The following is an 18,020-nucleotide window of genomic DNA, read 5'->3' on the forward strand; positions in this document are numbered from 1 at the left end:
GCAGCTAAACCTTAGTTGAATTGTCGGTAACTATAATTGAATTTTCAACCCCAAACTTACTGAGTTTTTACTTTTATTGATTTTTACTCATTCGTCTACAAATAACTATGCATTCTAAACACGGCCCTTTCATTTTTCCAAAAAACGAATTTTTAATTTTTAAAAAGATATATAATTATTTGATCAAATTGCGCTAGAAATGTTACGCACTGAAGTTTGTTTATTGAATCAGCAGTATAAAATCAATATCAGTGTTAAATTATTTTTTGAAATTTCAAGTTTTCGAAATCTGAAATTTATACAGTAAACGATTTCTAAAGAATTAACAAATGCATATGAGAGACACTTATTTAGGGGCAGAAAAAACTAATTGTTAAGAAAGTTTCAAAATAACCTTGAAAATAAACTTTTCGATCCATTTTTTAAGGTGTACTCAGTTTTTGTTGAACGCAATCAGGAACAAAATAAATAATAAAATTTAAATAAAGCGCTTCTTTTTTTCATTTAAGTCAAAAAATTTTTAAATGGATATTTTAAAGTTTTTATCAGTGACGGTTGCGTCGAAAACGTTAGCTTTCTGGTACAAAATTTGTGACCATTTTTGTTAATACTTCCATCTAAGTTGATTGTCGTCAAGTTTAAGCTTGCCAGTTTTTATACTAAGAAGTTCAACATTTAAGATGTTTTTGAAAACTGAAGGCGCTATATAAAAAACGTAAATAGATTTACAAAACGACACATCTAAGAACTTATTAATCATACATGTACAATTTTGGTAGCGCCGACGCGAATGGTCACCATAAGGCTACAAGCCTGTTAGCAGGTGCTCTTTATTTGAGAGCAATTTGAAAAGTGAGAATCAAGTTTTTTGTTTTTTGTTCGATTTAAAATTACCCGTTTTTATCAGACTGTTTCTATCCGATATTTCTGAAAACTAAAAGCGCTATTTTTTCTCAATTTCTGAAAACTTTTTGCACATTTAGAGGAGATTAGAAAAATCCAATTACTGTTTCATTCATCAAATTGGCCAGTCTATTTTTGCGTGATTTTTGATTTACGCTTAAAAGTTGAAAATCAGCACGGCAAATTCAAAATTCCAAACTGTGATTTTCAGTCTGCAATTCACAATCAAATTTTACTTCGTGAATAATCTTGAAAATAAACTTTTCGATCCATTTTTTAAGGTGTACTCAATTTTTGTTGAACGCAATCAGCTTGTAAGTTTTTGACTTGAATCGAAATCGAATACACCTGTCCTAACTTTTCTTGAGAGTGAATGTGCTTCAATTGCCCACAATTTATCACCATTCGCTACAACTAGGATAAAACAGAAAAAAAATATTAATAAAGCAAACCCACCCCGAGCACAAATCTTCCGTTAGTTTCGAAGCGCAAGTCGGAACAAAAACGAAAACGGTAGCGGTAAAAAAAATAAACTTTTATTGTTTAGTTATCTTTTATCGGTTTGAAAAATTTTCAAAAATAATTCAACAAACCAGGGATATTTTTCTGATACAGGATCTGTTTAACTGCTCCTCCGAGCCGGGTTAAAGCTATTTAGATAATTATCGCTAATTCATTAAAAAAATGTTTCATAGACAGTTTCTTCGATGATTCAGTATTGATTCACAAGGTCGCCTAACTTACAAATGGCTATAAACAGCCTGAGGAAATTGCGGAAACCCTCAGTTGTAAACAAAGCCCAGAGAAGCTTATGATTAAGTGCAAACAACTATCACCAACTGATTGTTGTTCACGGATGCGTAAGAGCAATTTTTTAAGAAAAAAAATTGCTCATATTCAAATTTAAATGACTTTCTTATGACTTTTTTTGTAGATCTTGCTTGATAATTTATCAAAAAAGCAGCAATGAAGTAAAGGCAGCTAAACCTTAGTTGAATTGTCGGTAACTATAATTGAATTTTCAACCCCAAACTTACTGAGTTTTTACTTTTATTGATTTTTACTCATTCGTCTACAAATAACTATGCATTCTAAACACGGCCCTTTCATTTTTCCAAAAAACGAATTTTTAATTTTTAAAAAGATATATAATTATTTGATCAAATTGCGCTAGAAATGTTACGCACTGAAGTTTGTTTATTGAATCAGCAGTATAAAATCAATATCAGTGTTAAATTATTTTTTGAAATTTCAAGTTTTCGAAATCTGAAATTTATACAGTAAACGATTTCTAAAGAATTAACAAATGCATATGAGAGACACTTATTTAGGGGCAAAAAAAACTAATTGTTAAGAAAGTTTCAAAATAACCTTGAAAATAAACTTTTCGATCCTTTTTTTAAGGTGTACTCAGTTTTTGTTGAACGCAATCAGGAACAAAATAAATAATAAAATTTAAATAAAGCGCTTCTTTTTTTCATTCAAGTCAAAAAATTTTTAAATGGCTATTTTAAAGTTTTTATCAGTGACGGTTGCGTCAAAAACGTTAGCTTTCTGGTACAAAATTTGTGACCATTTTTGTTAATACTTCCATCTAAGTTGATTGTCGTCAAGTTTAAGCTTGCCAGTTTTTATACTAAGAAGTTCAACATTTAAGATGTTTTTGAAAACTGAAGGCGCTATATAAAAAACGTAAATAGATTTACAAAACGACACATCTAAGAACTTATTAATCATACATGTACAATTTTGGTAGCGCCGACGCGAATGGTCACCATAAGGCTACAAGCCTGTTAGCAGGTGCTCTTTATTTGAGAGCAATTTGAAAAGTGAGAATCAAGTTTTTTGTTTTTTGTTCGATTTAAAATTACCCGTTTTTATCAGACTGTTTCTATCCGATATTTCTGAAAACTAAACGCGCTATTTTTTCTCAATTTCTGAAAACTTTTTGCACATTTAGAGGAGATTAGAAAAATCCAATTACTGTTTCATTCATCAAATTGGCCAGTCTATTTTTGCGTGATTTTTGATTTACGCTTAAAAGTTGAAAATCAGCACGGCAAATTCAAAAATCCAAACTGTGATTTTCAGTCTGCAATTCACAATCAAATTTTACTTCGTGAATAATCTTGAAAATAAACTTTTCGATCCATTTTTTAAGGTGTACTCAATTTTTGTTGAACGCAATCAGCTTGTAAGTTTTTGACTTGAATCGAAATCGAATACACCTGTCCTAACTTTTCTTGAGAGTGAATGTGCTTCAATTGCCCACAATTTATCACCATTCGCTACAACTAGGATAAAACAGAAAAAAAATATTAATAAAGCAAACCCACCCCGAGCACAAATCTTCCGTTACTTTCGAAGCGCAAGTCGGAACAAAAACGAAAACGGTAGCGGTAAAAAAAATAAACTTTTATTGTTTAGTTATCTTTTATCGGTTTGAAAAATTTTCAAAAATAATTCAACAAACCAGGGATATTTTTCTGATACAGGATCTGTTTAACTGCTCCTCCGAGCCGGGTTAAAGCTATTTAGATAATTATCGCTAATTCATTAAAAAAATGTTTCATAGACAGTTTCTTCGATGATTCAGTATTGATTCACAAGGTCGGCTAACTTACAAATGGCTATAAACAGCCTGAGGAAATTGCGGAAACCCTCAGTTGTAAACAAAGCCCAGAGAAGCTTATGATTAAGTGCAAACAACTATCACCAACTGATTGTTGTTCACGGATGCGTAAGAGCAATTTTTTAAGAAAAAAAATTGCTCATATTCAAATTTAAATGACTTTCTTATGACTTTTTTTGTAGATCTTGCTTGATAATTTATCAAAAAAGCAGCAATGAAGTAAAGGCAGCTAAACCTTAGTTGAATTGTCGGTAACTATAATTGAATTTTCAACCCCAAACTTACTGAGTTTTTACTTTTATTGATTTTTACTCATTCGTCTACAAATAACTATGCATTCTAAACACGGCCCTTTCATTTTTCCAAAAAACGAATTTTTAATTTTTAAAAAGATATATAATTATTTGATCAAATTGCGCTAGAAATGTTACGCACTGAAGTTTGTTTATTGAATCAGCAGTATAAAATCAAAATCAGTGTTAAATTATTTTTTGAAATTTCAAGTTTTCGAAATCTGAAATTTATACAGTAAACGATTTCTAAAGAATTAACAAATGCATATGAGAGACACTTATTTAGGGGCAAAAAAAACTAATTGTTAAGAAAGTTTCAAAATAACCTTGAAAATAAACTTTTCGATCCATTTTTTAAGGTGTACTCAGTTTTTGTTGAACGCAATCAGGAACAAAATAAATAATAAAATTTAAATAAAGCGCTTCTTTTTTTCATTCAAGTCAAAAAATTTTTAAATGGCTATTTTAAAGTTTTTATCAGTGACGGTTGCGTCAAAAACGTTAGCTTTCTGGTACAAAATTTGTGACCATTTTTGTTAATACTTCCATCTAAGTTGATTGTCGTCAAGTTTAAGCTTGCCAGTTTTTATACTAAGAAGTTCAACATTTAAGATGTTTTTGAAAACTGAAGGCGCTATATAAAAAACGTAAATAGATTTACAAAACGACACATCTAAGAACTTATTAATCATACATGTACAATTTTGGTAGCGCCGACGCGAATGGTCACCATAAGGCTACAAGCCTGTTAGCAGGTGCTCTTTATTTGAGAGCAATTTGAAAAGTGAGAACCAAGTTTTTTGTTTTTTGTTCGATTTAAAATTACCCGTTTTTATCAGACTGTTTCTATCCGATATTTCTGAAAACTAAAAGCGCTATTTTTTCTCAATTTCTGAAAACTTTTTGCACATTTAGAGGAGATTAGAAAAATCCAATTACTGTTTCATTCATCAAATTGGCCAGTCTATTTTTGCGTGATTTTTGATTTACGCTTAAAAGTTGAAAATCAGCACGGCAAATTCAAAATTCCAAACTGTGATTTTCAGTCTGCAATTCACAATCAAATTTTACTTCGTGAATAATCTTGAAAATAAACTTTTCGATCCATTTTTTAAGGTGTACTCAATTTTTGTTGAACGCAATCAGCTTGTAAGTTTTTGACTTGAATCGAAATCGAATACACCTGTCCTAACTTTTCTTGAGAGTGAATGTGCTTCAATTGCCCACAATTTATCACCATTCGCTACAACTAGGATAAAACAGAAAAAAAATATTAATAAAGCAAACCCACCCCGAGCACAAATCTTCCGTTAGTTTCGAAGCGCAAGTCGGAACAAAAACGAAAACGGTAGCGGTAAAAAAAATAAACTTTTATTGTTTAGTTATCTTTTATCGGTTTGAAAAATTTTCAAAAATAATTCAACAAACCAGGGATATTTTTCTGATACAGGATCTGTTTAACTGCTCCTCCGAGCCGGGTTAAAGCTATTTAGATAATTATCGCTAATTCATTAAAAAAATGTTTCATATACAGTTTCTTCGATGATTCAGTATTGATTCACAAGGTCGGCTAACTTACAAATGGCTATAAACAGCCTGAGGAAATTGCGGAAACCCTCAGTTGTAAACAAAGCCCAGAGAAGCTTATGATTAAGTGCAAACAACTATCACCAACTGATTGTTGTTCACGGATGCGTAAGAGCAATTTTTTAAGAAAAAAAATTGCTCATATTCAAATTTAAATGACTTTCTTATGACTTTTTTTGTAGATCTTGCTTGATAATTTATCAAAAAAGCAGCAATGAAGTAAAGGCAGCTAAACCTTAGTTGAATTGTCGGTAACTATAATTGAATTTTCAACCCCAAACTTACTGAGTTTTTACTTTTATTGATTTTTACTCATTCGTCTACAAATAACTATGCATTCTAAACACGGCCCTTTCATTTTTCCAAAAAACGAATTTTTAATTTTTAAAAAGATATATAATTATTTGATCAAATTGCGCTAGAAATGTTACGCACTGAAGTTTGTTTATTGAATCAGCAGTATAAAATCAATATCAGTGTTAAATTATTTTTTGCAATTTCAAGTTTTCGAAATCGGAAATTTATACAGTAAACGATTTCTAAAGAATTAACAAATGCATATGAGAGACACTTATTTAGGGGCAAAAAAAACTAATTGTTAAGAAAGTTTCAAAATAACCTTGAAAATAAACTTTTCGATCCATTTTTTAAGGTGTACTCAGTTTTTGTTGAACGCAATCAGGAACAAAATAAATAATAAAATTTAAATAAAGCGCTTCTTTTTTTCATTCAAGTCAAAAAATTTTTAAATGGCTATTTTAAAGTTTTTATCAGTGACGGTTGCGTCGAAAACGTTAGCTTTCTGGTACAAAATTTGTGACCATTTTTGTTAATACTTCCATCTAAGTTGATTGTCGTCAAGTTTAAGCTTGCCAGTTTTTATACTAAGAAGTTCAACATTTAAGATGTTTTTGAAAACTGAAGGCGCTATATAAAAAACGTAAATAGATTTACAAAACGACACATCTAAGAACTTATTAATCATACATGTACAATTTTGGTAGCGCCGACGCGAATGGTCACCATAAGGCTACAAGCCTGTTAGCAGGTGCTCTTTATTTGAGAGCAATTTGAAAAGTGAGAATCAAGTTCTTTGTTTTTTGTTCGATTTAAAATTACCCGTTTTTGTCAGACTGTTTCTATCCGATATTTCTGAAAACTAAAAGCGCTATTTTTTCTCAATTTCTGAAAACTTTTTGCACATTTAGAGGAGATTAGAAAAATCCAATTACTGTTTCATTCATCAAATTGGCCAGTCTATTTTTGCGTGATTTTTGATTTACGCTTAAAAGTTGAAAATCAGCACGGCAAATTCAAAAATCCAAACTGTGATTTTCAGTCTGCAATTCACAATCAAATTATACTTCGTGAATAATCTTGAAAATAAACTTTTCGATCCATTTTTTAAGGTGTACTCAATTTTTGTTGAACGCAATCAGCTTGTAAGTTTTTGACTTGAATCGAAATCGAATACACCTGTCCTAACTTTTCTTGAGAGTGAATGTGCTTCAATTGCCCACAATTTATCACCATTCGCTACAACTAGGATAAAACAGAAAAAAAATATTAATATATAATAATTATATTTTCTGTTTTTTTTTCTGATTTCAATTGTTTCCTCATTTTTTCCTGATCTTCATTACATATTTTAATCCAGTATTTTTTATTATTCGATTCCTTTTTTGAAAATGAATTTCCTATTCTTGTTTCAGTTCACGTGGTTGCTGACTTACATCAACAGTGGTCTGAACCCTCTCTGCTACGCATTTGCCAACGCCCTCTTCAAAAACACCTTCATTCGAATTCTCTCATTCGGAAAAATTAACAGAGAGATGCAAAAAAATCGCAAATTGCACAAACTGAAACCCACAAAGCTACGCACACCTCATGTGTAAAAAAACATTTTTTAGATTGAAAGTTCTATAATTTGATAAAGTGTATTTGAAAAAAATCTCAAATAGCTCTCTATTCAATAAAGGTAATGCACACTTATTAAAAATTTCCCTATAATTGTTCAATTGAAATTTTATTTCCCAGCCTGAGATCTCTCACCAATTGACAGGAAAAGCTAAATTAATGAGAATGAAATGAAATTTTCCCAAAAAGAAATTGGTAAACGCATTAGTAAAGAATGCTCATAAAGCTTAACGAGAACAAAAAGTTTTATCCTCCGGGCCTCCCTGAAAAACCTAATTACAGCAAGAGTACCGGTTGCTGTGCAAGTAGCATAAAATGTTCTGGCCACGCCTATCACAGCAAAAAAATAATTGAAAAGTTTTGTTCCTTGTTGAAATGAAGAGTACGGTTAATTCGAAAAATCTAATAATTTTAATCTGAATAGCAAACAGCTCAGACCAGTGTTTTTCTAAGCTGAGAAAAATTGAAAAAATTTTCAGAAACGAATCACAGCGGAAAGGGCGTTGATATGCTGACTTATTTTATTTTAGCATTATTTCTCAGAAAAAAAAATACTTTAATATGAACCAGTTTAATCAGCCAAAAGATCCAGGTAAATTTCTATCAAAACACCTGTTTTGATTTTTAAAAATGATAGAAAAAAAAAGTTTTTTATGCACTTTGTGTCTGATTAAGTAATTGAATCAAGTAGTTGTCTCAATAATGTCTCAACAAAAACTTAAAAAATTAAATGAATTCTGTTGAAAAAAATTGTAGACAGGAAAATCAAACAGAGTTTTATTGCAATTGTTATAAAATTCAATTACTAACAACATCAAAAGGATTAGGGCTTCAGAAATGTCATACTTTTCTTTCTCATAACCAATACATGGAAACACCCAGAAAAATGTTGGTAAGAAATCGAAATCCAAAAGTTCCTAATTGTACTCAAAAATTTGGTTAAAACTTACATATGCAACAAAAACAATACACACTAACAGAATAATTTGCTCTACCTAATATAAAAATAAAAAAAATTTTTAAAAATTAACCATACTAAATAATGAAAGCTAAAGTTTCAACAAATTCCACAAAAACGATCTTGCAAAAAATCAAACAAAATTCTGAAAACTTAAAAAGTAACCTTATTACATCAAACGTATGAATTATGCAAAAAATGCGCAAAGTTAACAAACAAACAAAAGGAGACAAAAATAAAAATAAAAGACAAAAATGCCCGCAAAAAAAATAATTTTTTTTTTCAAAAACTCAAGCCAGAAAAAACGCACTCCTGAGCTTGGTGCCAAAATGCCGCATATCTTCGTAGACAAAATGCTCAATTGAAAATTGCCAAAAAAACAAAATTTTTAATGTTTTTTTGAAATTTTTTTTGATAACAATACGAAAACAATACGCAATGCCATCAACTCGAATCAAAATCAAGTGAAATCGCTCAGTCTTAAAACACACCAAAAAATAAAATTCCAACTAATTGCAAAAATTTTCAGATAAAAAACAAAATCAGAAACCTTTCATTCGCTGAAAATTTGAAATTCTATTGCAATTTTCGTTTTAACTTCAAGAACTTTTCTTTTCTCGCAAAAAGTTTTAGCGTGTAGAAAAAACCAGAAGAACACAAGCAAACTAAGCAGAAATCATTCGGACAGATAAATTTTTTAAGTGAAAAAAGAAGAAAACTTACGAAGCCAAGAAAACTAAAATTACAAACAGCAGAATTAAATGAAAACTACAATGAAAGCAACTAAAATGAAAATTGCGTGCAGCTAAAAAAAACCAATTATACAAAGCGGCATCAGAAACAAAAAACAAAGGCAGATGAATAATAACCCCACAGTTTTTTTGAAACAATACTTCCCGTTTAAAAAAAAACAAATGGGGCGGTCAGATTCATGCCCCGTAACTTTGCCATCCCAGGCGTATTTGTTACCTCCAGACTAAAAGTGCCGGAGAGATTTGAAATTTGATTTCGTTATAAACTGAATTTAAATTTACCATTTCTATTTTCGAACATTCTATTTACAGGAAACAAAGTTTCGTACCCGACGTCAATACCCTTGTTTATTGCAAGGGTAGAGGCACTGAAAGATTTTGAGTTTTGACTGCGCCACGCTTTTGAGATTTTTTGTGTCATCGCAATTTCTTCCATCTTTTCATAAGCTATTAATAGTGTTAATTTTGAAGCATGAAACGAGCGAAATTTTATGTTGGTCAAAATTTACTAGTTTCGATGCTCGATTGTAGAGTTTGTCAACCTTTTAACAAAAAAAAAATCCAAAGTTAAACCAGGAAAATTGAATTTTACCGTGAGCAATTTGTAAAATTTAAATAATATTCATCCGACCTGCCTCAAACCTCACAAGTTACCCGCGAAAAATCAACTCACTTCGTTCTTTACGCTAAAAAAATAGAAAACAATTTGCTTTGATGTCAAATATGAAACTCAACATTTCAAAACGGTTGGCTAATTTCAATATTTGCTAAATAATTGAAGGACATTCAGAATTTTCACTGCGTCCAATACTATTTTTAAAAAGCAAACTGCACTGAAAGCGCTTCAATCAAGCGCATATAACCCAAAAGTTTGAACAAAATACTTTTTCTTTTAAACTAAAAAATGAATCATGAAAAATTCGAGCAATTTGGAGGGCCTCAATCAGCCAAAAAACTGAATCACATCAGTCTATAAAAAATTGAACATCGAAATGATAGCTCTCCAAAAATTTGAATTGATCAGTTCGTCTTTTCACACTAAAAATTGAATCATAAGAGACTCGTGCAATTCAAAGAGCCTCGATGTGATGTATTTTACTCTTTGAAACATTAGCTATGTCTTTCCAGAATTTTCTTTTCAGAAACGCAACAAAACAACATTGATGTTCCAACATATATTCTCGCAACTTTGACGCAACATATACTCTTTAATTTTTTGATTTGACCGTTTTGCTTAATGTGATATTTGTTAGAAACCATCATGCTTATCCAAATTTGGATAAATAAACTCGCGCTTTTAGTTCAAATCTGCTCATGTTTTGGCATATCAATGAGAAATAAGTGGTAACATTTTTCTTTGTATTTGACAAACAAGTGCCAAAAAGAATGACAAAAAAAAACAAAAGTTAGTAGTCACGACTGCTTTGAGAAACAATAGAAAAAAACAAACACTTCATTATATCATCCAGCCAAAAAGCTGCATCACTATGGCTCAATTAAAACTTCGGTAAAATATAAATTTAAGGCATTCAGAGTTTTGACTGAAACAGCAGTTCTAAAAACCAAACTGCGAAGAAAGCGCTTTGATCAAGTGTCTATGACCCAAAAATTCAAACAAATCACTTCTTGCTTTTACACTAAAACAATTAATCACAGATTCGTGCAATTCAAAGGGCCTCAATGTGATATGTATTACTCTTTGAAACATTAATTATGTAACTACAGAAATGCAACATAACAAATTTGATGATTCCACTTCCGGTTTTTTGATAAATTGCCTTTCAGTTCTATAAATGGTATATTTTGTTTCAGTGTGTAAATATGGGAAAAAAATTAATGGCGACTTATTTAATTTTGGATAACTATTCCCGCGCTTTTATTTCCAGTTTGCTTATACTTTGGCATATAAATGAAAAATTAGTTGTAAGTTTTTTCTAATGTGAGAAATCAGTGTCAAAAACACTAGCAACAAAAATTAGTAGCCACGATTGCTTTATGAAACGATTAGAAGCTATCATACCATTAGAAGCCATCATACTCATCTAACTTTGGATAACTATTCTCGCGCTTTTAATTCCAGTGGCATGTGAATGTGAATGTGAAATTAGTGGTGAAACTGTCTTTTTGTATTTGAAAAATCAAATGCCAAAAAATGGCGAAAAATGTAGTAGCCACGATTGCTTTATGAAACAACTGAAAAACAAAACCAGGCATTGTTCAATCCTGCCAAAAAGCTGAATCACTATGGCTCCATAAAAAATTCGGCACAATAGGCATTCAAGACAATCCGATTTTTCACTGCGTGCAATAACAGTTGTAAAAACCAAACAGCAAGGAAAGCGCTTTGATCAAAAGGATATAGTCAAGAAATTCAAATTGAGATTGAAAAAAAAATTAAAAAGTATCATAAGATATGCGTGCAATTCAAAGGGCCTTGATTTGATAAATTTTACTTCTTGAATCATCAGTTGAATATTTTCAATTTTTTCATTACGGAAATGCAGCCGCTTTTTTGATGCACCGACTTTCGGTTGTTTTTATTGTGAAACCAATTGCGTTTTTGAAACGACAGTTATTTTAATGCAATTTTTGCGAGAAGCTATCATACTTGCCAAACTTTGGATATTTCTTCTTGCGCTTTTTGCAGTTGGCTCATACTTTGGCAAATAAATGAAAAATTAGCGGTAATTTATGTTTGTTTGAAATATCAAGTGCCAAGAATAGCAAAAAAAACGGAATTCAGTAGCCACGATTGCTTTTGAAATATATACCATGCATTATACCCTTTAGCCAAAAATTTGATTTTAAAAAATCTATGAAACAGTTATTCACTAAAACAGTTATTCATAGATGATCCTGAAACTTTCAGAGCCTCAATGTGATATCTTTACCTTGTATGGTTTTGATCAATATTCGTAGCAGAATTGCAAAACTTTTGTAGCGTACATACAAAATGACACCGTTCATGTACTGCCTAGCGGTTATTTGACAAGCGCTTATTTTTCAATTTATTGAACGAGTTTTTTTTCAAGATAGATGAAAGAACATAACTATTCTCGCGCAAATAATAATACTTTGCTCATGTTTTGGCATATGAAAATGAAACTTTTCTTAATTTCATCTTTTTGTTTTTGAAAAAGCAAGTACCAAGACAAAATCCGAAAAAAAACCCAAAAAAGTAGTTATGATTGCGATTGCTAAATCAAACATAGCCAACTGACAGTTGGAAAAAAGCAATAAACGCAAGGAAACAGAAAAGAACTGATTTTTTTTTAAGAACTTCAAGTTTTGATTTTATAGAAACAAATATAAGCCCTTACAGCTTTTAGAAATTCTAGAGCAATTCATGCTGGGTGCTTTTCTGATAAAGTCAACCCGATTTGAGAAACTGGATCAATAGGTAAACTTTTAATTCCTCAGTGAAGTCTGATGATTTAATTCCACAATCGAACCTACAATTCGATAACGTTTTTCGTCACCTTCACATTTAGTGGAGTCTGCCTTTTTTAACAAAGGACATGAAGTGATCTTGGAAATCGGAAGTCAAAGCCGCGAAAAGTCAAAATTGAGCTAAACAATTTCTAAGAGTTTTTCCTGAAAAAAATCTCCAAGACCTATATAAGAGTACTCACTACGTTCATTACTCTTAACCGAAAACCACCACCTGATCTACGACCTGGATCTGAATGTAAAAATAAAATGTCTTAACAAATTATTTTTTAATCTTTTGAGCTTAGCGCATCGATGTCTTTCAAATAATGTACACAGAGGCAAAGCTTCTCGTCGCAAACTCTTGCAAGAAAACGATAAAAGCTGTTCTAAAAAAGCATAGAAATTATTGGTGATTTTTCCTAACTGAACTGGAATTGATCTTTCTTATTCAGTTCAAACTGAAAGATCACTTCCCGATTTTTGTTAAAATTAGCTGGTGAAACATGACCTTTAGTCATTGGTTCGAGCAACTTTGTGCGGGTGATTTACCATATATATTTGATCTGATTTGCTACTGGAATTATCACTCAAATCTCATTAATTCACTCCTTATTAATCAACGTTTGTCGCTGCAAAAACCTTGATAGGTTATGGGCCCAGATGCACAATCACGAGTGAGAAGTCAGGAGTCAAGATTGACTGTTTGTTCAAACGAATAAGGAAAAAAGCTGAGATTTGCAGTGGAGTTGTGACAGTGAAAATCACAACTTGAAATGTACAACTGATCAGTTAGACAACTGCGAGAGAAGCAGGCCAAAACTACTTGGAGATAGACGATTGATCAGACAGAGAAGTGCAAAGATAGAAGAAGGGCAACACAACTAGTAGAGACAGGCAACTTTGACGACGGAAGCAGGGCAACACAACTTCTAGAGATAGACAACTCTGACGATAGAAGCAGGGAAACACAACAGAGAAGAAGAGAAGACGGTCAAAAGCTACACGAAGGGGCACTGAGTGAGCACAGCAGTGGAAGAAGCACTACACTATTGATAGTGAAATAAAACTGAAACAAACTGATAAATTACATGTTTTATTTGTAAAAGTTGCTGATTTATACTCAATTTTTGCGGAAGGATTAAATCGTTCGTAAGCGGTTGCTCGAATCCGACACAAAATCAATCCAAAGAATACATTGCAATTAAAAGAGAAAGAAACTGATACCCCGGAATAAAAAGACGAAATTCTATTTTGCTAAAATATATATTACCTAGTATGAAATCTGAGGAGGGACCTTAGCTTTGCTAAGTCACTGATGTGTTATTCAGTACGCACTCCGTTAGGTTCCAAATCGGATTTAGGTAATCAAATATACTTCCATAGTTATATAAGGGGGCGATATTGATGTATATTATAGAATATGATTTTGATGTACGACAAAACGGGGTCATTGAACTTTACCTAGGGCAATACTTAATTTTTTGAGTTTTAGATTGGAGCTTAATTTTTTTGTGCGAGAATTCAGTCGAAAAAAAGAACTTGGATTAGGAAAGAAATGTCGAAAACTGATAGGATAGTTTTTTCGGGAAAAAAAGATTTTTCCTACTTTGAAGAGCAATTCGAGGCACGAATTTTTTACTTGAAGTTAAACAAGATTTTAGATGAGACAGTTGATTATAGTAATTTTATGCCAAGTTTAAGACCGAATGCAAGCAGTGATCAAAAACAAGCTGCGATAGATAAAGGAAAATAGATTTTTGAAGAAAAACAGTTGCATATCTGGTACGAACTTGTGCAGGCTCTAGATAAGAAATCAGTTTTGTTTTTAAGACCTTATAAAGGCAATGGTAGCAAAACTTGGGGTGTTTTACGGAAAAGGTTTAAGAGTTTTGAAAGATCCAGGCTGCAAAAACTCATCTCCGAACTTACAACTTTGAAAAAGAATAGCAATGAAACAGTGATAGATTATTTGACTAGAGCAGAGGAGATTCAGTATAACTTAGAACAAGTGAACGAAGGAGTGAGTGAAAAAATGTTAATTTCAATTATATTGAAAGTACTTCCAAAACAATTTGAAAATTTTTCTACTATAGCTAAGTTTAGTAGAGATGAGGAAAGTTGAGATGAGTTGAAAAGAGATTTAGTGAATTTTGATAGCGAGAGACAAGTAATCGAAAAAGAGCATGCTTTTAATAGCGAGCACAGAGTTTGTTTAAAGTGTCATAAAAGAGGACATGTGTCGAAACAGTGCAGAGAAAACTTAAGCAGCAGACGAGATAGTGAAGATAGTGCTCGAAAAATTCAGTGCTATGAGTGCAAGGAGTTTGGACATATTGCAAAATATTGCCAAGCAAAGAAAAAGTTCATTAGTAAGACTAAACGAGAACAGCAGAACCTAGTAGCTGAAACAGAGGCTCCTTTTAGTTTCCTGAGTGGAGTGCCTCCGGGCGAGGACTTAGCTGTAGACTCTGGAGCTACCAGTAATATGATTAAGGATCGAGACATGTTTGTTAGTTTAGATGAGAACTTCAAAGGATCGGTTAGCAATGCAAATTTCTCTGAATCAAAAGTTTTACGGAAAGCTGAAGCTAGATTCAGAGTGAAAGATGAGAAAGGCGAGTTTAAGATGATTGAGCTGAAGGATACTTTGTACGTTCCTGAAAACTCAAGAAAATTGCTCAGTGTATCAAAAATGAAGAAAGCAGGAGCAGAAGTTGTTTTTGGTGCGAGCTGGCTAGTTCGCCAGGGAAATGGATCAGTTTACCCATTAAGAGAGGAAAGTGTTCTCTTTTTATGGGACACTTTTGTAGGAAACGACGAGTATTATGTAGTAAGCACATTGAAACAGTGGCATTGCAGGATGGGTCATAATAACTACAAAGATTTAAGTCATTTGGAGCAACATGTTGAAGGCATGAAGATTAGTGATTTTAAAATTGAGAATTGTGAAACTTGTGAGTTTAATAAAGCAAAAAAGAAGCCAGTCCCGAAAGATTCTTATACCAGGGCAACCAGGACACTAGATTTTGTTCACACAGATATTTTAGGGCCTATCGACCCGCTAGCAGAGGATGGACATAGATATGCTATAGGTTTTGTGGACAGTTTTTCTAGATATCTGAAAATTTATTTCATGAAGACGAGAGATGTGGCAACAGAAAAGTTGGAAAGATTCATTGCAGACAAGAGTCCCTCAGACTTTAGTTTCAGACGGCGCAGGAGAGTACATTGGTCAAGATTTTAGGCGAGTTTGTAGGAAAAAAAATTAAGACTGGAACCATATACCCCTCAAGAGAACGGAAAGATAGAAAGGTTGTGGGGAACAATTACTCCAATGGCTCGCTGCATGATTTTTGATGCGAATTTATCGAAAACTTATTGGCCTTATGCTCTTAATATGGCTGCTAATCTCAAAAATATGTGCTTTCATTCTGCTATAGGCAAAACACCCTACGAGTCAATGTATGGAGAAAAACCCAACCTTAATTTTGTGAAAACTTTTGGGTGTGTAGCGTATAGTTTTGTGGAAAAACAGTTTCGCAAAAAACTAGACAACAACTCAGAAGGGGAATTTTTCTGGGGACATCGGAAAATAGGAAAGCTTATCTGATAGGAATTGAGAGTGAAGGAAAACTCAAAGTGCAAAAGTCTAGAAACGTTAGTTTTGACGAATCTAAGTTCTAATTTGAGAAAAAGATAGAAAGTGACGAAGGCGAAAGAGTCGGTGATGTAGTATTTTCGGAGAAGTTCTCGAAAATATACCTAAAAGTGCTAAGGAAGCTTTAGCAGACCCTGACTGGCAAGAAGCAATGAAACAAGAGTTTGATTCATTAGAGAAAAACAAAGTTTGGGAACTAGTTAGAAATAGAGGAGAGAAGCCTATAAGCAGCAGATGGCATTTTGCTTTGAAGTACGGACCTAATGGTGAAATTTCCAGGTTTAAGGCTAGGTTTGTTGCTAAAGGTTTTAGCCAAGTTGAGGGAAGGGATTTTCACGAAACGTATTCGCCTACAGCCAAGATGTCGACCATAAGAATAGTCCTGAGCTTAACAGTTCAAAATAGGTATCAGTTGAGACAGTTAGACATTAAAACTGCATACTTGAATGCCAAACTAGATGAAGAAATTTTTATGAAGCAACCTGAAGGGTTCGAGAAGTTTGATGAAGAAGGAAAACCTTTAGTTTGTCTTCTGAAGAAAAGTTTTTATGGACTGAAGCAGTCCGGTAGAAACTGGCATAGGACTCTAAAAGCTATCTTGAGGAATTAGGTTTTGAAAATTCAGTTTTTGATGAGTGCTTGTTTGTTAGAAGGATTGAGGGAGAGATAGAAGGTTTAATTTGCTTGTGGGTCGATGATATAGTGGTTTGTGGAGCAGACAAAAATTTCTGTAGCTGGTTTGAAAGCAATATCTCTGAAAAATTTGAGATAAGCGAGATAAGTGATCTTAAATGGTTTTTAGGAATGAAAATTGATTACTCAGGAAACGAAATTAGGATAAGCCAGGAGAAATGTGTTGAAAAATTGATATCAAGGTTTAGGATGACCGAAGCAAAGCCAATAACGACCCCTATTGGTGAAAACGAAAAATTAACAAAAGAAGATTGTCCTTTAGAAGGTAGCATAGAACAAGAAAATATGAAAAAATATGACTATCGAGGACTTGTTGGTAGTCTAAATTACCTAGCTTTATCAAGTAGAACCGACATTTGCTTTGCAGCAAATCTTCTAAGTTCTTTTGTGGAAAATCCAGGTGAAAAGCATTGGAAAGCCGGAAAAAATTGTCTTAGATATCTGTTAGGAACAAAAAGTTTACCTTTAGTATACAGGAGGTATAAGCCTTGAATCTTGTTAGCTATTCGGATGCGGACTGGGCTGGAAATATAGACAATAGGAGAAGTACCTCAGGATATTGTTTTGAACTCAGTGACAACTCAGGTGTAATCAGTTGGTCTAGCAGACTTCAGCGTTGTGTATCAACTTCAACAGCCGAAGCAGAACACAATGCTGTGGTCGAAACAGTAAAGGAAGGAGTTCATTTACAGGGCATACTTAGCGACTTAGGCATAATTTGTAATAGGCTTTTAGAAGTTTTCGTTGATAAACCAAGCTTGTATTGCCCTTAGTAAACACTCAATGAACCACGGCAAGACGAAGCATTTTGCCATAAAACTACACTTCCTTCGAGAGTTAGTTGAACAGAAGAAGGTGACATTAACCTTTTTACCAACAGCAAACATGCCTGCAGACGCATTGCCGAAAAACTTGGGAAAGTGCAAAACTGCATTTTTCCGAGACATTCTACTAGGAACCACCTAATTTGAAAGGCGGGGTATTGGTGATTTTTCCTAACTGAACTGGAATTGATCTTTCGGCTCTTTTCCAGTTCCCCCCCCCTTCAAATTCATTTTTGAAACCTTATTTAACGTTGTCATAATGCAATGAAAATTGGCATGGTGAACAAATTGACAATTATGAACAGATTTGTTCTTCATACTTTACAGCGTAACGTCACGCATTTAGCCGTAATAACACGTAAAACAAACAT

At 32.7% G+C, this 18,020-nt stretch overlaps 1 protein-coding gene across 1 annotated transcript in view; it reads left to right on the forward strand.

Moving 5' to 3' along the window:
* The window catches only part of LOC134856964 (muscarinic acetylcholine receptor M1-like), an 80,992-nt gene extending 73,579 nt beyond the window's left edge, over window positions 1–7,413 (forward strand). The window contains exon 8 of the mRNA XM_063873275.1: window positions 7,128–7,413. Within this exon, the coding sequence (XP_063729345.1) occupies window positions 7,128–7,310 (183 nt within the window). The 3' untranslated portion in view covers window positions 7,311–7,413. The remainder of the gene's footprint in view (window positions 1–7,127) is intronic.
* The last annotated feature ends 10,607 nt before the right edge of the window (window positions 7,414–18,020 follow it).

The sequence above is a fragment of the Symsagittifera roscoffensis genome, chromosome 1 (assembly GCF_963678635.1).
Source record: "Symsagittifera roscoffensis chromosome 1, txSymRosc1.1, whole genome shotgun sequence".
NCBI lineage: Eukaryota > Metazoa > Xenacoelomorpha > Acoela > Convolutidae > Symsagittifera > Symsagittifera roscoffensis.